Below are 20023 nucleotides of genomic sequence, written 5' to 3' on the forward strand. Positions count from 1 at the left end.
GCTAAGTCATGCCATTAGGCTACTAGTAAAGTTTTCAGTGGTTTGGTTAAAGAGGCAGAGTCTAATGCAGTGAAATGTTAAACCATCTCAGTATCTGATAGCTCACCAGTCTTAAGTCAGGAAGTCTTTCTTGACTCCACACAAATCTCATCACTCAACTACTTACTCCATAGTATGAGTTTACATGTTCCGAGTAGTAAGTCACCGTGTAAGTATTCTTCAGACATTTACAAGTGTGTGTTTATCTCCTCATTGATACCCTAAATTATTTATGTGTTTTTTCTATGGCACTTCACTCAGCACTCCTCACATGGTAGGCACTAAGAAAAGATAAGCGACTAACTGAAATCATTCTCACTGTAGTTAAACAATATAGTTGATTTTTTGTGAGTGTAGGGATGTTTTGGCCCTAATTTCTGGCTTCACATTTTAACTAGACAAATTATTCTCTGCTTCCTTCATGGATAATGGTTGTATATTTTTCTTGGCACTATATCTGTTTCGCTATAGATTGAAAACAATCCACATATGCGAGATTGTTTAAAGTAGGTCTATTTATTCATTGTCACTCATCTCTTTGTTGAGAATAGCTCACTTTATATAGAAGGTCAGTTTCTTTCTTTTTTTTTTCTTTTCCTTTGTGCTTTATGAAGCTGATCCAAGAAAAGAACTTCCTTTCGTTTCTTTTGATGTTTCTGAGAGTTCTAGGCTTGTTGCAAATGACTGAACAGGCCTTTCAACTAAAGAAATATTAATGATTTGTATGAGGATACTATAACCTGACTGACTCATTTAAAGTGTATGTATATGTACAACAGTTTTACAGGCGTTTATCCGAGGAAATGACACAGAGAAGATGGGAGAATATGCCAGTTTCCCAGTCATTACAAACAAATAGAGGACCCCAGGTATTGTTGAAACTGTTTCTGAATCCAGTATTTTTTGCTAGAACTTGCTAGAACAAAATAATGATAATTCTGATTAAATATTTATTTTCACAGAACCTAATTTAGTGCTCTGCAGAGAGTAGACACTTAGCAAAAATAAATGACTACTTAACAGAATGATTCTTGGGGTGGTCGAAGTTAGATTCCGTTCACTACATTCTGTTCTTCATAATCAGTGTGGCATCTGAGAGAACAGACAATGCCTCTGGGTGATGTTTTTCAGGCCAGTCTAAACCACCAACCGTGCACAGATACTCAAATGTGTGAAAAATGTAGTTTGTATATTAAGAGTCAAATACCAAAATTTTAACTATAATTTCTTGCATATTTGAGACCCTATTAAATACCTGATACGTATATAACTTGCCAAAGAACAAACATGAATTTAATTTATATCTAAAATACAGAGTAAAATATGCCACTTATTGTATGTTTAGTTTTTTTAATAATGATTTGAAGATCATTATGTATGACAAGAAACTGACACATGTTTTGAAAGGAAACTAGATGTAATCATGTGCTGGTTTTCTTTGGTTCTTTGTGGGTCCCTTCCCGCCATTGAAAACATGTTGTGGTGGGTTGCAAAATAGTGTGTCCTTCCTATTTTGTATGTTTTATTTTCTACTTTTGTTTTTCAGCCAGGAAGAATAAGGGCTGTAGGAATTGTAGGCATTGAAAGGAAATTGGAAGAAAAAAGGAAAGAAACGGACAAAAACATTTCTGAGGTAACTCATACATAAAGTTCCGGTCAGCTGTCTTTCTTGGCCATTTGTGTTTATTCTTTTGGATGCAGCTGTGACTAATTCTATTCTGTGTATTGGAATATATTTAGTTTGCCTGAAGCCATAGTCTCTTATTCCAGGTCTTCTTCAGGTTGGCATAATTTAGCCAAAACATGTTTTAAAAACCTTTTCCAAAAAGAAATAAAAATGAAACTCAAATTTGTTTTCTGTGATGTTAGAAAACATTGTGGGTTGCTGTATGTAAATTTTAAAACCTAGATGGAATTAATTGGAGAATACTCCTAATGAATTCCGGGTCCTCTGTATAATTATTTGGAGGTTTAGTTAACTTAGTTGAGGGAAAAATGCTATTCTGAGGCTGTTAACCTGGCTAGATGCCACAGTTTTATGCCACTGATGCTCAGGGACCAGACACGGACACAGTAAGAAAGGCACAGACCAGCCCATCCCTTCCACCAGGAGAACAGCCCTGAGCATGTGCTTCGCAGTGTGTCTGCAACTTCATCATGTCTGAGGAAATGCAAGTGAAAGGGAAAGAAGTCTAGTTAAGAAAAGCAGTTAGGCATGTTAGATTCTGCAGTCAGCTACTACATCGGAACATGTCATTGGTCTTCCTGTGTTTATATAAAAATGATCTTGGATTTTTTATGAAATGACCCTATGAAGTAATTCTTCAGTTTTTAATAACTAGTTTATAAGTAAAATTCCATTGACTAGTGCTGTTCATAGAATTTCAAAGACGTATATCAATCAAATAAAGTCTAAGCTGCAAATAGTTATGGGATACCTGTATTAATCCAGATTCTCTGGAGAAACAATCAGTAGGAGATCTATAGATATCAATATACAAATGTAGTTATCAATATATCCCTCTCTCTATATATACACACACTATGCCATTTAATATAAGGAATTGACTCATGTGATTGTGGGGACTGAAAAGTCCCACAATCTGCCACGTGCAAGCTGGTGACCCAGGAAAGCTGGTGATAGAAATCCTAAACTAAGTCCGAAGGCCTGAGAACCAGGAGCGCTGATGGTTTAGGTCCAGTCCAAAGGCAGGGTAAGACTGCTGTCTTGGCTTAACCAGTCAGGCAGGGAAAGTATGAGTTCTCCCTTCCTCCAGCCTTTTGTTCTGGCTCTTGAGGATTGGATGATGCCCACCCGCAGTGAGGAGGGCAGTTCTGCTTCTGGCTACCAATTCAAATGCTAAACTCACGTGGAAATACCCTCACAGACCCATCAATCATGTTTGATCAAGAACCTGGGCACCTCATGATCTAGTCAAGTCCACATATAAAATTAATCACTGTATTACCAAGTATGGGCCCACTAGATTGAAAATATAGATCATTGAGAAACCAAGGTCATTTGACCTATCAAGTGCCCATGGTCTAGGTTTTGCTGATCTCATATTTATGGTAAAGTTTTATATGTTCCTCAGCTCTAAGTATTTCCTGCCAAATGGCAGCTGGATCCAGAGGCCTGATCAGACTCGTGTTTGATCTCTTTGCTGAGACTAGCGGTGATGCTGTATTTTTTCCTAAGAAGGTACATCCTGTCTTTGTTGATGATGGCAGCAGCTGTTCATGTTCATTGCATAGATCTGCTGGTTCACTGGTGGTTACAAATGGTGATATTCTAGGATTTATTTTTTATTAGTTGGAATACCTTTTGAAGAGATGCTTCCCTTCATCTACTATTTGACTACTCAGTATGAACTATGATACAGTTCATACAGGGAAGGCAGAATAAGTGCCTTTTTCTTATCATCAGGATAATTAATTGGTTCCTTATCATCCTTCAGTGGCAACTCATTCGAGGTTTTTTACATATTAGTATGAATTCACAAATCTTAACATATCTGTTGGGTTTCAATCAGTTGCAATTATTATCCTGTTTAAAGTTCACATTGTCCCATCTTTGGCTAGTTGGAGCCTCTTCAAGTTGGCTCCTGAGTGCTTTTGATGTGACCTGGTGGACTTTGATAGCTTCCTTGCTATTTACTATGACAAAAGTTCCAGGACCAGCTTGTACATTTCCTGCCCCAGATCTGGAATCAGCCATTACCTGAGAAGTCCCTGTTTTTCCTAGATGCCCAAAGGCTTTTTCCCCTCCTTTTTTTATAAAGCGCAGTAATTTTACTAGAATGTGTTGATGTGTTAGTCATTCTGGGTTGTTCTTCTCAGGTACACAATATGCTCTTAGTATTTGGTTCTAGAAATTGCATTTTTAATTCCAGGGAATTTTTTCAGTTTTATAAGTTTTAATAATTGCTTTATTTTTTTTCTTCTGAGACTATTAGCTGTGTGTTGAAGCTCTACTGCCTAGCTTTACTCTTTGTGACTTTCCTTTTTTTTTTTTAGATTTTATTTATTTATTTGTCAGAGAGAGCGCGCACAAGTAGGGGGAGCGGCAGGCAGAGGGAGAGGGAGAAGCAGGATCCCTGTTGAGCAAGGAGTCTGACTCAGGACTCGATCCTAGGACCCTGGGATCATGACCTGAGCCGAAGGCAGCTGCTTAACTGACTGAGCCACCCAGGCATCCCCCCTTTGTGACTTTCAAACCCTTTTTATCTCTTTCATTTCTTATTAGGAAATTGTTCTCTTTCTAGCCTGTTGTTTCTCTTAAGGTATTATCTATTGTGTTTATTCATTCTTGTGTTCTAATATAGTCTTTATTTCTGAAATGATTTTTTCAAAAATTCTTTCCTGAATCATGTCACTTCATTTCTGATTTATTTTGTCCATTCATGGCTTGTGTCATTTTATTAACATCTTTTAGCTCATGTTGAAAGAAAAGGTTAAATTTTGATCTGATCTATGAGCATGTCTTTCCAGCTTGCTTTTGTTATCTGTAATGTTATTTTACTCCTTACTTTCTTTTTTCTCATAATACCTTTGTGTGGCATTTGACCTTGATACTTTGCCGTTGCTATTTTTCATGTGGAATTAGTTTTCCTGAACTTTGAGAGAAAGGCCTAGTGTAGGGTAGCTTGTCTTACTCCACAGAGCTCACTCTTCTGCTGTGTTCATGCAGCGTTAAAAAAGGTGGTGGCTTGCTTTCTGATTTCCTGGCCCTGTATTCCCTTTCCCTGTTTTTATCTGGACCTTTTTTTTGCCCTTCCTCTATTCTTATTCTTCTCTTGCTCAGTTTTTGAGTCCTCTGTTAGCAGTTTCTCCCTGGTGTGGGATCCCCTGCTGGAAGCGAAACCAGGAGGGCCAGCCCTTCCTGAGGACCCCTCATACCCACCCATTATTGAAGTGGGCAGAACCCTCCCAGTTTTAGTTCCTGTCCTCATATTGGCTAGACTCTCTTTCCAGGGACTACCTATGGGCTCCTTTGGGGTCTCTTGTTGTCGAATCCATCACTTGCCCTGTTGCTTCCCTTTTCTTTCTCCTGCCTGGATGCTGAGAGCATGCAGATCTTGTGGCTCTTGGTAGTTTGTCCTTACCTGCTTGTATCTTGAGGTTTTTTAGAGCTATCTTGTCACTTAGTTTTATAGTATATGCTGCCTATGGATTTTTGGTTTTGAGATCTAGTTGCCCTCTTTCTTTGTTGGGATTTGGAGAGATTCAGAAATTTTGCTGCCATCGCCACCATCTTCCCAGAATCTTTAAATTCACAAAGTTCCAGCATTTTGGCATTACAGGGGTTCTTACTCTCCAGAGAAGTAATCATCTAGTGACTGGATTTGGAAGCAGGGTTATGAGAACTCAGGTCTCCTGGTGTGCAGACAAGTGTGGCCCTCCTACATCGTGGCCACTCTCTTTGCCATTTGGAAGGTACTATCACTGTCCTCTTTCAGGACATTTGTTGTCATCTTTTTGTGTGACACTTTTGGAGATGGCATGGAGCAGTGAACTAATTTTGAATTATTAGTATTTTTCTGAGTGCTGCCATACTAACTTGGTGTTCAAAATCATGTTTTTCTTAATTTATGAAATGCTATTCTGTTTCAATCTAATTTTCATGGAGTTGCATAGCTCAGAGGTTTTAACACGGTCATCGTGCCCTCTCACACAGGTCAGTGATTTATTCAGCAGGTGGTCCTTGCTCTCTACTCTGTGCAAGCCCTGCATCAGGTAGGTGTTTTAGATACGACAGTGCACCAGACAGGCAGGCAAACAGGCGTTCCCTACAGTGGGAGAAATGCCGTGTTAGAGAAAACAGTGGCTGCAGCAGGAACACATTACATGGCCTCCAACTTCTTTGGGGGTCAGGGAGGCCTTGTTAGCACTTGTAATGGAAGTCAAGGCCTGGAAGTTTAGCAGGCACTGGCAGATGACTAGTAGGGGTAAGAGGGCCCAGGTAGAGGGAACAGAATATGTAAAGGTAGAGAATCAAGAAAACTGAAACAGGGGGTGCCTGGGTGGTTCAGTATAGTGTCCGACTCTTGATTTTGGCTTAGGTCATGATCTTAGGGTCTGGGATTGAGCCCTGCATCAGGCTCAGATTGAGCATGGAGTCTGCTTAGGATTCTCTCTCTCCCTCTCCCTCTACCCCCGCTCCCCCGCGTGTACACACACAGTCTCTCTTAAAAAAAAAAAAAAACACAAACAGAAAATTCAGGAATATATTAATAGTTATTGAAGCTAATAACCAAAATAATGACTGAAAGCAAGAAATAATGCTATAAATCAACTCACAAGAATACTTTTATTTAGAGCGTTGCCTTTTTTTTTTTTTGAAAAAATTAGAGTGGAAATTTGACTGTGGATATGGTAGAGGGATGGATAGATGGTCTGTAAAGTGGCAGGTAAAATAATAGAATGGGCAAATGCATCTCTTTTGCATTTGTACATATGTTGCTTTAATTTTATTATAGGTAGTTTCTCTGTTTTTTAGATAATTGGCTAATTCCAAATTTTAGAATAATAATATAGATAGAAGTGAGGAAGCTTTTGTGTTTTATGATTACTTAAAATATAGGTATTTCTTCTAAGACACTAAAATATTTGTATTTATTTTTTACGGACTGTAAGCAATAGGGCTAATTTATGTATTCTGTATTCAATGTGGACTCACTATTACTTTTAGCATATTTTTTATATGAAAATGTAACAGTAAATAAAGTGATTTACCATAAAATTTTAAAAAGTGTTGTCTTACTAGTTTTCTTTACACAGGTAAGAGAAATCTATCAATATTTTGTATATCCAAAGTAAGAATCTAAGTGTGTAAAGTGTTTGTGTGTTTTATTTTTGAAAACTAGGTTGGTGTGTGATTTGCCTTCCATTTAAATGTTAGAAATGACTTAGTTTCAGAGCTGGTGCCCAGAGTTTCCCACAAAAGGTTTCCTGCATCTGCTGACTGTTGCTGATAAGAATCCAGTGTTTAAGCCTTTTGTTTATCTGAGGAAATTCCTGTTAGGTGTGTGCACATTCCCCTTTGTTTTCTGTATTAGCCTTCGTAAGTCTGGCCATAAGAATCTTACACAACACTCTATTCTTTCAGCAAAATCCTTTTGCAGATGGGGGATACTTTTCTGCATGTAAGTAAGATGGGCATGAGCTAATCAGAATCTATTGACCACTACTCTGTATGGACCAAAAGATTTTTCATTTAATGATAAGCTGCTTAATTGGTTTAAAAAATAACATCTGTGCACATCATTTGGAAGATGTTCTTCACTGGAAGTATTGTTTTGGCAGTATGAAATAAATTTATTGTAAATATGTCTGATTAAGTTTAAAGAAGACTTTGAAGTGGATATTCATTGTAGTAAATCAAATTATTGATGAGTTTTATTTAAGTATGTTTTGGTGGTATTTGAATGTTTTTCCTTTCTGATATCCACTGTATCCAAAGCTACAAGTATAATCTGTTCAGTATTTAAAGGCTGAGGTTTTCAATTTCAGTTAAATCACACCTGCTATTAAAGCCAAAATTGTTGTGCTCAAGGAAGTATTCTGGCAGCTGTGCATTGCCATTTTCCACCAGGAAAGCTTTACACAGCCTTTGATTCTTGACCTCCTGTCAGGAAATGGTTTTGGGAAAAACCAGTGACAAATTTTCTTGCTTGTGTGAAAGAACAGTAAATAATATTTTCTGAACAATTTATTACTTATGTCACCTTTTGTTTGTTTAATCAAACATACATCAGTGGTAACTGTTTTCTCTTTGAAAATGTGAAAAGTCATTTTTCACAGTTTGTTTTGGAAAATTTATGGTTTCTTAGCTAAACTGAGTTCTTAGAATAAGATAGGTTTATTATTGGGGCGCCTGGGTGGCTCAGTCGTTAAGTGTCTGCCTTCGGCTCAGGTCATGGTCCCGGGGTCCTGGGATCGAGCCCTGCATTGGGCTCCCTGCTCGGCGGGAAGCCTGCTTCTCCCTCTCCCACTCCCCCTGCTTGTATTCCCCCTATCGCTGTGTCTCTCTCTGTCAAATAAATAAATAAAATCTTTAAAAAAAAAAGATAGGTTTATTATTTATGTAAATATTTACATAAATTGGTATTTGTAAGAAATTTTCAAAAATTTTTGTGTAAGGGGAGAAAATAGAGAAACTAAGCTTCTTTGCTTTAAAACATTTTAATTCTTTAGATAGATTCCAACAAAAACTCATTTCTCATTTCAGGCCTTTGAAGACCTCAGCAAGCTAATGATCAAGGTATGTGTAATTTACACCTATTGAATTCCTCCCAGTTATGATAGGAGTTTTGTTAGCAGACACTTTCGGGACATGATTTTTTTCAGTCTTTTACTGTTCTCTTGACAGGCTAAGGAAATGGTGGAGTTATCAAAATCAATTGCTAATAAGATTAAAGACAAGCAAGGTGACATCACAGAAGATGAGGTAAATAGGTTGCCTTTTTAAGGCATTAGAAACGAGATTAGACAAATAATGCAGTGATGTTTTGGTGGGTTAGCAGTTTCTTTCTTAATGTAGTGATTTCTGTTAGGGTTTGTGGGCATATGAAAGTATTAAAGAAAAAGTCAACCAGTAGAATTAGAAGATACTTGAATACCTTCTCTTGGAGTGTGGAAAAGAGAGATACTGAAATGTGTAAGGAGTGGTTGTTTTATACATATCCATATGTTTGATATTTGTTTCATTAAATTTGTCTGCAGTCTGATCACAGCCATGTTCCTTTCTCAGTTTTTGGCTTTATCATTTGGTTGGCCTTAAATACAGCACAGTTGTTACCTAAACCTCTTCTCACACCGAACTTGTGGGGTCAGTGGAGTATGAAATATCAAGACAGGAGAAGGAAGAAGAATAATTAATTAGCTTTATGCAGAGAACTACTAGAAATCCACTTTCTTAGAGTTTACGCAGTAGAAACAAGGTAGAAGAAATGGGTAGATATAGAAATAATTGAGTAGAATTGAATTTATGATAGAAAGATTTCCAATGTTGGGGTGGAGAGACTAATGCTGCTTATTTGTCCTTTTGTGCATTTTCTTCTCTGATTATAGACCATCAGGTTTAAGTCCTATTTGCTGAGCATGGGCATCGCGAACCCAGTTACCAGGGAAACCTGTGGCTCTGGCACACACTACCACGTGCAGCTGGCCAGACAGCTGGCTGCAATACTGCAGACGCCACTAGAGGTAAAAGCAAAACCTCAGTGGTCTCTCGGTCGTGTTAAATAATCGCCAAGTCTTCAGAAATCTTAACACGAGTCTAACTCCTTTCACAGTGTGGCTATTGTTCAACCAACATGTTATTTTTTTCTTTCAGGAATATTAAATCATTTTGGTATCCTTATTAGTGGATTTGTTGTCAAAATCTAGATTATTTTCAGTTTCCATTTCACATATCTGTAACTCCTTAAATCTATTTGATAGGAAGTTTTTCTTACCTCTTGTTTTCAAAAGGAAATATATGATCTCTAGATGTTGATATATATTTCTATATATCGAATCTTAATATAAGTGTACTGTTAATCATTTCATAATACAGATTTATCTTCTGACATTACTCAGGCAATCAAAACTTCATTTATTAAAAAAACTTATATTAAGAAGTATTTCCGTCATGACAAAATAGAATAGTACAATGAATCCCTCCATGCCTATCATCCAGGTTCGTGTGTAAGCAGCCTTCACTCAAAATTACTTTAAGGCAATCCCAGACATCACATCACTTTGTAAATTTTTCAGTATGTAATTACAATGAAAAAGATGCCTTTAAATGTAATTATAGTTCCATTTCACACAGGAAAAGTTAAAAATAGTTTTTTAGTATCATCAAATATCTCGTTAGTAGTCACATTTTCTCTTACAGTTAGTTTGTTCAAATCAGGATACCTTGCAATTGGTTGATTTGTCTCAAAGTTTTTTTTTTTTTTTTTAATTCCATAGGTTTCCCCTTCTCCTATCTCTTTTTTCTCTTCCATACAACTTATTTATTGAAGAAACTAGTGGTTTATTATAGAGTGTCTCAGAGTCTGGATTTTATTGATTTGTGTTTTAACATACTTCTCTGCCCCATGTATTCCTTGTAGACTGGAAGTTATATCTAGGAGTTCTTTTTTCTTTTTTTCTGATGCATGTTTCATAGAGGGTGCTGTGCATTTCCATCAGGAGGTACATAATGTCTGTTTGTCTTTTTGGTGATGTAGCAGCAGCTACCAACAGTCAGCATCTAGATCTGTTATTCATTTGGGGTTACAATGGTGATATTCCTATTTAATTCCATAATTTATTCATTTATTAGTTGTAATAACTTAAAACGCTTTAAATACACTTTTTGAAACATGGTGTGGAGGCCCTCATCTCATTTAAGTAAATGTTAAAACAGAAATAGTGATGTTTAAGTCCAAATACTGAATTTGAAATGCTTCATGTATCTGACTAGGTTTTCCTCTATATAAATTTAGTTTTTAAAGGCTTCTTAGGAAGTTTTATGGTTCCGGATTTCACTCTGATTATGATTTCTGTTAAGAAATGCCAACTGGTGCTAATAATACTTTTTAAATTCCATATTTTAACAGGAACGAGGGGGAATAATGTCACTCACGGAGGTGTACTGTTTAGTAAACCGAGCTCGAGGAATGGAAGTAAGAATAGAACATTTAGATATTCTTTTAACTAAATATAGACTTTCTTAATATAACACACGTTCCCCAAAGTGAGTACAATTTGAGGAAGGGTTGAGAATATCAAAACTATTTGAGAAGCAGTGTGGTGTAGTAAAAGAATACTGCCTTGGGATCTAGGAGGTAGACTCTGTCCCTTGTTTTGCCAGTGATGTGCTGAGTGATGTTGAGTAGCTTACTTAACCTCACTGAGACTCGGTTTTCCTACCTTTAAAACAAGGATTTGGATTGACCAATACCTTCTGTCTTTAATATTCTGTGTCTGTACTGTGATTCATAAGCCTGTGTATGATCCTTTTCTCTGTGATTGTCAACTGTTTTGGATTCACTGGGTTGGATACAAATGGTCTGTAGAGAAACAGGGGGAAAGCTGCCCTCTTCCTCTGGCTCTGAATCAGCAGTGGCTGTTTTTTGACCCTCGTTGTCCCTTCACACCCACATGTCCTTGGCCCCCCAAGTTCTGCCCGTGCACTCTTCGAGCCCTTTAGTCAGTTTTGTGGCGTCAGTAGTCACCTCCATGCGAACAGTTGATATACCTGTCTTTCCAGCGCTCCCCGCAGAGCCACGAGTTGAGCCTCTGCTCTGTTTTTATTTGAACTGTCATCGTGACTGCCGTCAGTGAGTCCTTACTGTTGCGCTCTGCACACATTACCCCATTTCTCCTCGCAGTACCTCAGCGAGGTAGCTACTTTCCCTCTCCCCACCTAGGGCATGATGTGAGGATGAGGAAGCTGAGGCTCACAAAGATTGTTATCTGACCAAGGCTGTGCCTGGAAACAGTGGTTTGACAGGCGTTTGCGCCCGGGCTGGGCTGGCTCCGGAGCCATTATGTGTGACTCAGAGTTGTACTTGTCAACCACCACACAGGCTGATTCTTTAAGGTTGTGTGGTCTGGAAGGGTGGCCACTAGCTAGCTACATGTGACAACTGTGACCTTGCAGTACAGTTAATCCAAACTGAGGTATGCTAGAAGTGTAAATTACACACCAGATTTAGAAGACTTCATACAGGGGCGCCTGGGTGGCTCAGTAGGTTAAGCATCTCCCTTTGGCTCAGGTCATGATCCTGGAATCCCGGGATCGAGTCCCACATCGAGCTCCCTGCTCAGTGGGGAGTCTGCTTCTTCCCTCTGGCCCTCCCCCCTCTCATGCTCTCTCTCTCTCAAACAAATGGATAAAATCTTTAAAAAAAAAAAAAGACTTCGTACAGAATATGAAAATTAAATATCTCGTTAATAATTTTTATATTGATTATATGTTGATGTTTTAGATCTATTGGGTTAAATAAAATACATGTATTAAAATTAATTTCACCTGTTCCTTTGTATTTTATTAATATGACTACTGGAAATTTAAAATTACATATATGGCTTGCATTGTCTTCTGTTGGATAGCACTGCTTTGTTTCTTTGTTATTTCTTTTTGCCTTATAGTGATGAGGCCACCTAAAATCCCTGACAAATGATAATTTTTACATTTTTATTTCAAAAAATTTTTTGAAATAGACTCCATGCCCAACATGGAGCTTGAACTCATGACCCTGAGATCAAGTCACAGAATAATGATAATTGTTAAATTTCCTCTTCTGTTCTAGGGATCTTTATAATTATATAGCATCACTCTGTTAATTTGCAGTGTAAACTGGATTTTTTTTCCTATTAGTTGCTCTCACCAGAAGATTTAGTGAATGCGTGCAAGATGCTGGAAGCACTAAAATTACCTCTCAGGTAAAAGAACCTCTGCAGGAAGCTTGCCAACTAGAGCCACTGTTCCATACAGAGTAGACAGGGAGGGCCTGCCGGGCCTGCTGTCTGTGTGGTGAGCCAACCTATTGCCCCTCTTGGAACTAAACGAACAGAATTCACTTGTCATCCTGGCTTCCCTCCTTATCAGGGCTGGTAGTGCAAGTCTTGTTGATTTGGGGGCAGTGACAGAAGAATGTCAGCTCTTCCTAGGAGGTCAGAATAAGCAGTCCCTCTGCTAGACATCTTGTTAGTTTCTGGAGAGTTAAAAGTACAGATGTTCAGCTGTGAATTATATTTTCCTCTCCTCAGGTTAAAAAAAGTGCCAGACATATTTTCTTTAGCATGTGGATTATAGTTCATACTTTGATTAAATATTTATTCACCAGCTTTTTAGTTATGCTGTAGTTGCTTATGGTTGTTATGTGTTAAATATTGCCCTGATATCCGGACATAAAAGAAAGCACAGGATCTTTGCACCTCCTTAGTGGTTGAAGATCCTAGATATTCACAGCTTTGTTCTCCCATCTGTCATTTTTAGGCTCCGAGTTTTTGACAGTGGTGTCATGGTAATTGAGCTTCAGAGCCACAAGGAAGAGGAAATGGTGGCCTCAGCCTTGGAGACAGTATGTGAACCCCGTTTCCTCCTCATCAGTCTGCCCACCGAGACCTGAATGCTTAGCAACTTGAGAAACAGGATTTCCTTTTGAATTTAACTTTACTAAAAAGTAATGTTTGTAGACCCAATTAAAAATACCTATTATTAACAACGAATAAATACTAATCAAAATTACACTTTTCAAACTTTTGAAACTTACGAAGTAGAATTGGAATTCGTGAGGTGCCGTCTTTTTGTCCGAAGCTCAGTCTTGCGGACAGGTTTTTAACTTTGCTAATTGTAATGTTACCTGTGATGGAACTTTTTCTTTGAGTAACACCTACATAAGCAGTATTATGAAACATCACAAGTTGTTTTACCAAATAATTGCTTCAAGAAATATGAAAAGCAACTGTAGTTTAGATGGATTTTACTGGCCAAACTACTGCTATTACTCATTAGGAGACTTGAAATATTACTGCCTTCATAGCCTCTGTGGTGAACCTGTTTAATTTGAATAACTCATATTTATTACACTTATTTTAAACTAGATGAAAACCTCAAGACTATCGATATTTCTACCGTATATTTTAAGCTAAACCTAATATAAGGTTCCTTTACTGGAGCATGAAGTATGCATTCAGTTAGAATTTGTTACATGTTCCTTTTCAGAATCTCAAAGAGTTCTTCTTAGGGTTCAGTATAGTGCCTTTGTTACATTCTAGACGGCTTCACGATATTTTAGGCTCTACTACGTTTTTCTCGATCCTTCAGCATTTGTAGAATTATGCATTAGTGAAGAAGATTTAGTTCTATAGTAAATATTCTTTGGGATTTTAGTGAGAAATTCAGTAAATTACTTCCTGAGTACCCTGGTAGACGCCCTCCCTAGGTTAGTACCTAGGTGGCCTAAATTACCACATTTTTTCCCTGCTGTGTTTCTGTTAGGTTTCAGAAAAGGGATCCCTGACATCAGAAGAGTTTGCTAAGCTGGTAGGAATGTCTGTCCTCCTGGCTAAGGAAAGGTAAGTGAGGTCCTTGCTCTTCATTACAACTGTATTTGTGCTTCCGAATGGACAAATGATCGTGGTGTTTTCCCTTGATTCCTAGGTTGCTTCTGGCAGAGAAGATGGGTCATCTTTGCCGTGATGATTCAGTGGAAGGCTTGCGGTTTTACCCAAATTTATTTATGACACAGAGCTAAGGGTTTTGTATTTCAAATACTTCTTGTTCATGTACTTGTATCATGTTGATGTTGTAGGACATTGAGCTCAGAGTAAACCCTGATAAACTGAGAATTTCTGGAACTTTATACTATAATATAAAACCCTTTTAATTGCTCCCTAAATATATGGTCCAGGAAGTTTACTTGGGATAAATATAGGAAAATACAGAAAACTGAATGCCACTATGAATTTGAAATCATGCTACCCTCAGAGTTTAACATGAAATATGGTGGATTTTAACTTGATCCTCAAACCTGATGGTTTTTTTTTAAAAGACGGGAGTTTAGTTAATGGGGAAGAAAGAAGTTGCATGTTTGGACGGGTTAGATCATTTTTCGGGTGTGACTAAAATTCACTGAATTATAAACAAAGTTTTTCTCTGCATCTAATATGCCCATTTTTGGGGGCAGGGTGGTAGTTCATGAAGCCAGTCATACCTACAATGTAACTTAAGAACGGACAGCATTGGGACAGAACATCAGACTGCAGAACACCGTATGAGGCTCCTTTCCTAAGGGCTTTTCTTGAGAAGCAGTCATAAGCATGTCTTCAACAGATACCTTAAAAAAGGAGAAAACTGTATTTGACTTATGTATATATAATCTGACTCATTCTTTTTTTCAAGTGATGATTTCACAGCTGGCATTTAAAGAATGCAACTATCTCATTTTGTTTAAAAAATGCTGTGGATTTTGAAACTGAATTAACGAGCTGTATAGACACGCCCAGAGATATGATTACAAATTTGGAAAGTAGACGGCTGAGGAATTCCCTAGGATTGTGTGGGTGGGTGGAGGGGCCGGGAGAACCTTTAAGTAACTTAACAGAAACCTTGGTGCTCTTTGACCTCGAAAGCCAGGGACAGGAACAAAGAAGGTAGACAAGTAATCGGTTTCCTTTTCCTTCCCTTAAGGAGTTTCATCAAGGAACTTTAAAAAATGTTTCATCTTCCAGCAATATTTTTCTTTTCCTTACCCCATACGTTAGGCGTGGTGTAGAGAAACTATCTCACTGAAGAGTATTACTGAGATGACAAAAACTGGCTAATATTGAATGTAGGTTGCTTGAGCTCTAAAGTGGACTGCCGGACTTCGTATGTTACTGCTCTCCAGCTACAGTGTGTTGGTATTACCTCAAACTCAGGGACCCCCCCCCCCCCAGGGACAGAAGGAGACTCCCCTTCTAAGACTGTGTTGAAAATGGAAAGCAGTGATGGTTGTCAGCTAAGCCTCCAGAAGGGATAGTGTCTGTATTGAGCTAACTGTTGTGACCAGCAGGAGGGGATACCCCGGCTCACGCACTGGGATCCCAAAGACGTTGGTTGTCACTAGGTGTGGTGGAGGCCACCGCCGGAGGCCACGACAGATGCCCTGTGGGGCAGTTGCATAGTCCCTGCATCCTCCAGCGTCATGGGAACGTCTTGGCTGAGGCCTCCTGCCTGTCTTCGTTTTCCAAACCTGTCCCTGATTCCACAGTGTGGAAACGTGATTCCACGTTTTCCAAACCTTTCCTCATTGCTCAGCCGCAGGTTTGTTTGGGGGGAATTCAGTGTCTGGCTGCCCGTGTCTCGCGGGCCATTGTGCAAACTTGTTTGTATAGCACTCCTGTTTCTGGGTTGTGCTCACACTGCTCTGGCAAACATGTACACGCACGTTCATATGCACACGCACACACACTTACACATACGGTATCTCATCCGGCTAAGGCTTTTAAAAAATTACAAAGGTAAATAATAATCTGTTTCAGCAGTCGGAATGAGTTGCAACTAAGATTGTTTGAGCTACTGGGTCTAGCTCTTACGATTTGGATTCATTACAGCCAACTCCCACAGTTCAGCATATTTATTTACATTAGTGTGACAAAACATTAAAAAAAATGGAGCAATCTAAATTGTGTAAAGTGAACTAAAGAGGAAGAAAAGTGACATATGAATATATTTTGCAAATGTTACATTAATTTAAAAAAAAGTATGATTTTACTGTTTTACTTTTAAAGTGGGCATTCTTCACCGTTTCCAGACCTCTGTATATTTTTTATCCCCCCCTTTTTTTTGCCAAATAAGGTGTTACAGAGGTTATGTTTAAATACAACCAATCAGGCCCTAAATGCAAAAAAAATTCATCTTGGTGCTTATCACTGGTATAATTATTTTTGCTTTATTAACTTTGCTCTTAGGAGCAAAAATTTGTTTGTAGCTTTACAGTAATGGAATTTTTCTAGTCATTGTCAAAAATTTTTTTACATTGTACAAGTAAAGATTGTTTTCAGGGTTAAATGATTGGAATTAATGTATATAGAGTAAAATTACTGGAAGACTTTTAAATGATTTTCTTAACTTGGTGTTCTTTTTAAAATACTCTTTGAAAAATATATGAAAGTGATAAACCTTTAATGAGAATAAGCCAGTATGTTAAGAATTTTTTCCTTATTTATGACCTCAAGATCTTACTGTTTTAGTTTTTTTTAAAAGAAAACAATGGGAAATGGCTCATGAACTGTTTGGGGGTTTTTTTTGTTTTAATTCTTGATGTGAATTCCATTGTTGACTGACCTTGTGTATTCACATGAATGTACTATCTCTTGTTCCCTTTAGCCAGACTAGCCTGAGCAGACATGGATTTGTCATGTCCTCATTCTCATGCTCTGCCCAGCAATCTCAGCGTTTTCATTTTGGTATGGTAGAGTCTCAACTCATAAGCTGGTTAGATTTTTAGACTGTGCCTCGGAATGAAATCAAGCATGCTCGAAATGATCCCTGAAAATTTCTTAAATTGCCAATGAAGTTCTCTGTATAGTCTTAAAATTAGAATCCCTGTAGAGTGATACACGGATATGAATATATTATGAATATAGTAAGTTTACTATATACAATATACAGTAAAAACTACATAGCGTCAGTAGACTTTTATAACACCAATAATTAAACTATTTAAATGTGTGTCCTTTGTTTTTGTTTTCTGGCCACTAGGTATGCTTGAATTTATGTAAATTTATTGCTAATCCCACCCCTTATGATAGATCTCATGTAAACTCCACAAGGGGATAAATTTTTATCTGGTTTGTTCGTGGATATATCCTCAGAACCTAGAACAGGGCCTGGCACACAGTAAACATTCAATAAATATTAACTGAATGAATGAACTCTGATGTATATACCTATTTATAACCTGGCTCCATTTATCCTACTTTATCTCCCATTCAATTCAATAAAAAAAATTTTTTTTAATACATATTGACTGCGTGAGGAACTATGTGGGCCACCGGTGGTGGTGATGGCAAAATGAATAAGATACATCCCCTGCCTTTAAGAGGGTGGCCTACTTGGGCAAATAGACATGTGAACAGTGTTCCCTGAAGATGGAATGAGGTGCTTGTCACGGAAGCAGCACAGGTACTGTGCTGGGCAAGGCAGGAGGAGGATCCTTTGGTTCCGATGAAGGGATCTGGAAAGGCCATGTGGGAGAAGAAGAGCCTCATAAACGAGGCTCACAAGGACCAACAGATTGTCAGCAGATGGAAGGCATTGGGTTAGGGGAATAACATGAGGCATGCCCCTTCCTATTCCTGGGGCATATTTCCTTGGACTCTGCAGACTTGCCTTTCTTTACTTTTCCCCATTCACTAACCACCTCCAGCCCAATAATCAGAATTGTACTTTGCTCATTCCCACCCACTTTAGAAAAATCTGTTTCCAGTACACAACTCCGTAATAGTTATGTCCCATCTGCATGACTATATTTTGTCTTGATACCATAAGAAACGAGGAATTGGGTTTCTTAAGTTCAAGGACTGTTATATAACTGTGAAGCTTTTAAATCTCTTCTGGCCTAGGTCAATGATTGTACATGGTAGATTCCTAGTTAAGTATTAACTGAATACTTGAGCAATTTTTGAATTATAATGTGTCATGAATTGACTCACAAACCTAAATCTGTGTCCTTTACCATCCGCTCAAGAGGCTTCTCAACCAGACTTGTCAGGGCTCAGCCTGTCTGAGATACTCTGTCTTATTCAAATTCCATGACATGGGGCATATCCATGACGTGGGAAGCACTCCAGAAAAGTCAGGTTAACACACATGTAAGATCTTGTTATTACAGTGTGGAAATTGGGTCATTCGTGTTCTTCCTTGAGTCCTGGTAATCATGAGTCAGTTAAAGCTTTTCTCTCAGAGCATGATCTAAGGAAATAAAGGATCTCTCCCTGTATTATAGAGGATACTATTAAGATAGTGAATATGTTTATAATTTGCACAAGATTACTAGACCAGTCACTGACCCAGAAGGAATTAAAGCTACCTTGACAGCAGCTTGTTTTAGTTAATCCCAAGACCATGGAAGCTTTTTTTCCCTTCATGTTTACGCTGCCTTCTTTTAGAAAAGGTATGTCTTAAATGTGCAATAAAGACAGAAATACAGTTTGGCAAGAATTCTAATTAAGGCAAAAATGTCCAAGCACATTGATCCAGCCACTTGTACCTGGATTTAGATCCAAGTCCCAAAGGTGGATTTCCAGGGAGAGCATGTCTGAAAGGTTAATGCAGAGCAAGTTGCTTTCTCTGTTTCACTTGATCACCACAAAACTTTGGTTCAACTATTATATGCCTTTTATAGTGGAGGAAAGAAGCGATTATTTGCCAAGGTTACTGAAGTGGGGCTAGAATTAATCTTAGCTTTCTCTAACCCCAAAGCCCCACTCTTTACATTGAGCTTTTGCTTTCAAAACTGCCAAGGACTGTGGCATATATTTGAAAAGAAATCTCAACTTGGGCTGATGAATGGACGTTGGAGTAGATAATTCTGTCATTAAAGCCTTGGATGGATTTAATTAGTACTGCTAGTATTAATTATTGGACAAGATAAGTACTTAGCAAATTTGGTACCTCTGACAACCTCTGATAACTGATTGTCGAGTAATTGTGCTACCTTTTAAAAGATTAAGTGATAGATTAAAAAACCTGCAAATACTGTATTTTTAAGTTTTAAAAACTGAGGTAAAATTTACAGTGAAATGCACAGATCTTAAGTTGGAGGCGTTTTAACAAAGGCTTAAGAAATCCACGTAACTGGGCACCCCAGCCAATAGAACATATCTGCCATCCCCCAAAGTTCCCTGGGGCCTCTTTCCAGTCACCTGCTCCCTAGAGGCCACCACTGTTCTGATTTCTATTACCACACACTGGTGTCGTCTGTTACACGGTATATTTTGTGTAAAAGAAAAGCAAATGGTAAACTGTATTCACAAGGCAGTGTACTGAAAAACAAGCACAGCTGTGAAGGTGGAACGCTATCCTTCCAGCATTCTTTTAAAAAGACAACTTCAACACTTGCGAATTAAAGAGTTTTTTAGGTGTCATTTTTTAATTTAACCAGCTCTGGCTGCGGAGAAAGAACAACCGAAACGAAGACGCACTTTACCTGAACTGTTCTCTTTTGAGAATCTTCAAGGACATTTGGGAAACCCAGGTTTACAGCCCACCAGTTAGGCCACTCGGATGACTTACATTTGTGGTCCCCCAAAAGAAATGACTCCGGGTGAGAACTGATCGGATCGGAACGTGGGGAGACTGCGGCTCGCCCTGGGCCCCGGGCCGGCCCGCGGGCCGTGGGGGGGGTGTGCGTCCGGGCCCCGCCGGCCGCGCGCGCGGGGGAGGATGCGTTGCCCAGAGCGGGCGGGGCTGACTTCGCCCGCGGGCTGGGCCCCGCCCTCCGGGGCCGCCTTC

General features: G+C 38.6%; 1 protein-coding gene across 2 annotated transcripts in view; it reads left to right on the plus strand.

Annotated features, from left to right (window-relative positions):
- Window positions 1-17531, plus strand: part of VPS36 (vacuolar protein sorting 36 homolog) — a 31077-nt gene extending 13546 nt beyond the window's left edge. For both annotated transcript variants that reach the window (XM_045869369.3, XM_045869370.3), the window contains exons 5-14: window positions 819-908; window positions 1586-1672; window positions 8270-8302; window positions 8411-8488; window positions 9112-9246; window positions 10632-10697; window positions 12398-12462; window positions 13019-13103; window positions 14024-14100; window positions 14186-17531. In XM_045869369.3, the coding sequence (XP_045725325.1) occupies window positions 819-908; window positions 1586-1672; window positions 8270-8302; window positions 8411-8488; window positions 9112-9246; window positions 10632-10697; window positions 12398-12462; window positions 13019-13103; window positions 14024-14100; window positions 14186-14279 (810 nt within the window). In that variant the 3' untranslated portion in view covers window positions 14280-17531. The remainder of the gene's footprint in view (window positions 1-818; window positions 909-1585; window positions 1673-8269; window positions 8303-8410; window positions 8489-9111; window positions 9247-10631; window positions 10698-12397; window positions 12463-13018; window positions 13104-14023; window positions 14101-14185) is intronic.
- Window positions 17532-20023: the final 2492 nt, after the last annotated feature.

Source organism: Mirounga angustirostris, unplaced genomic scaffold (assembly GCF_029215605.1).
Source record: "Mirounga angustirostris isolate CCGP_5_RB_7025 unplaced genomic scaffold, mMirAng1.0.hap1 SCAF_3, whole genome shotgun sequence".
NCBI lineage: Eukaryota > Metazoa > Chordata > Mammalia > Carnivora > Phocidae > Mirounga > Mirounga angustirostris.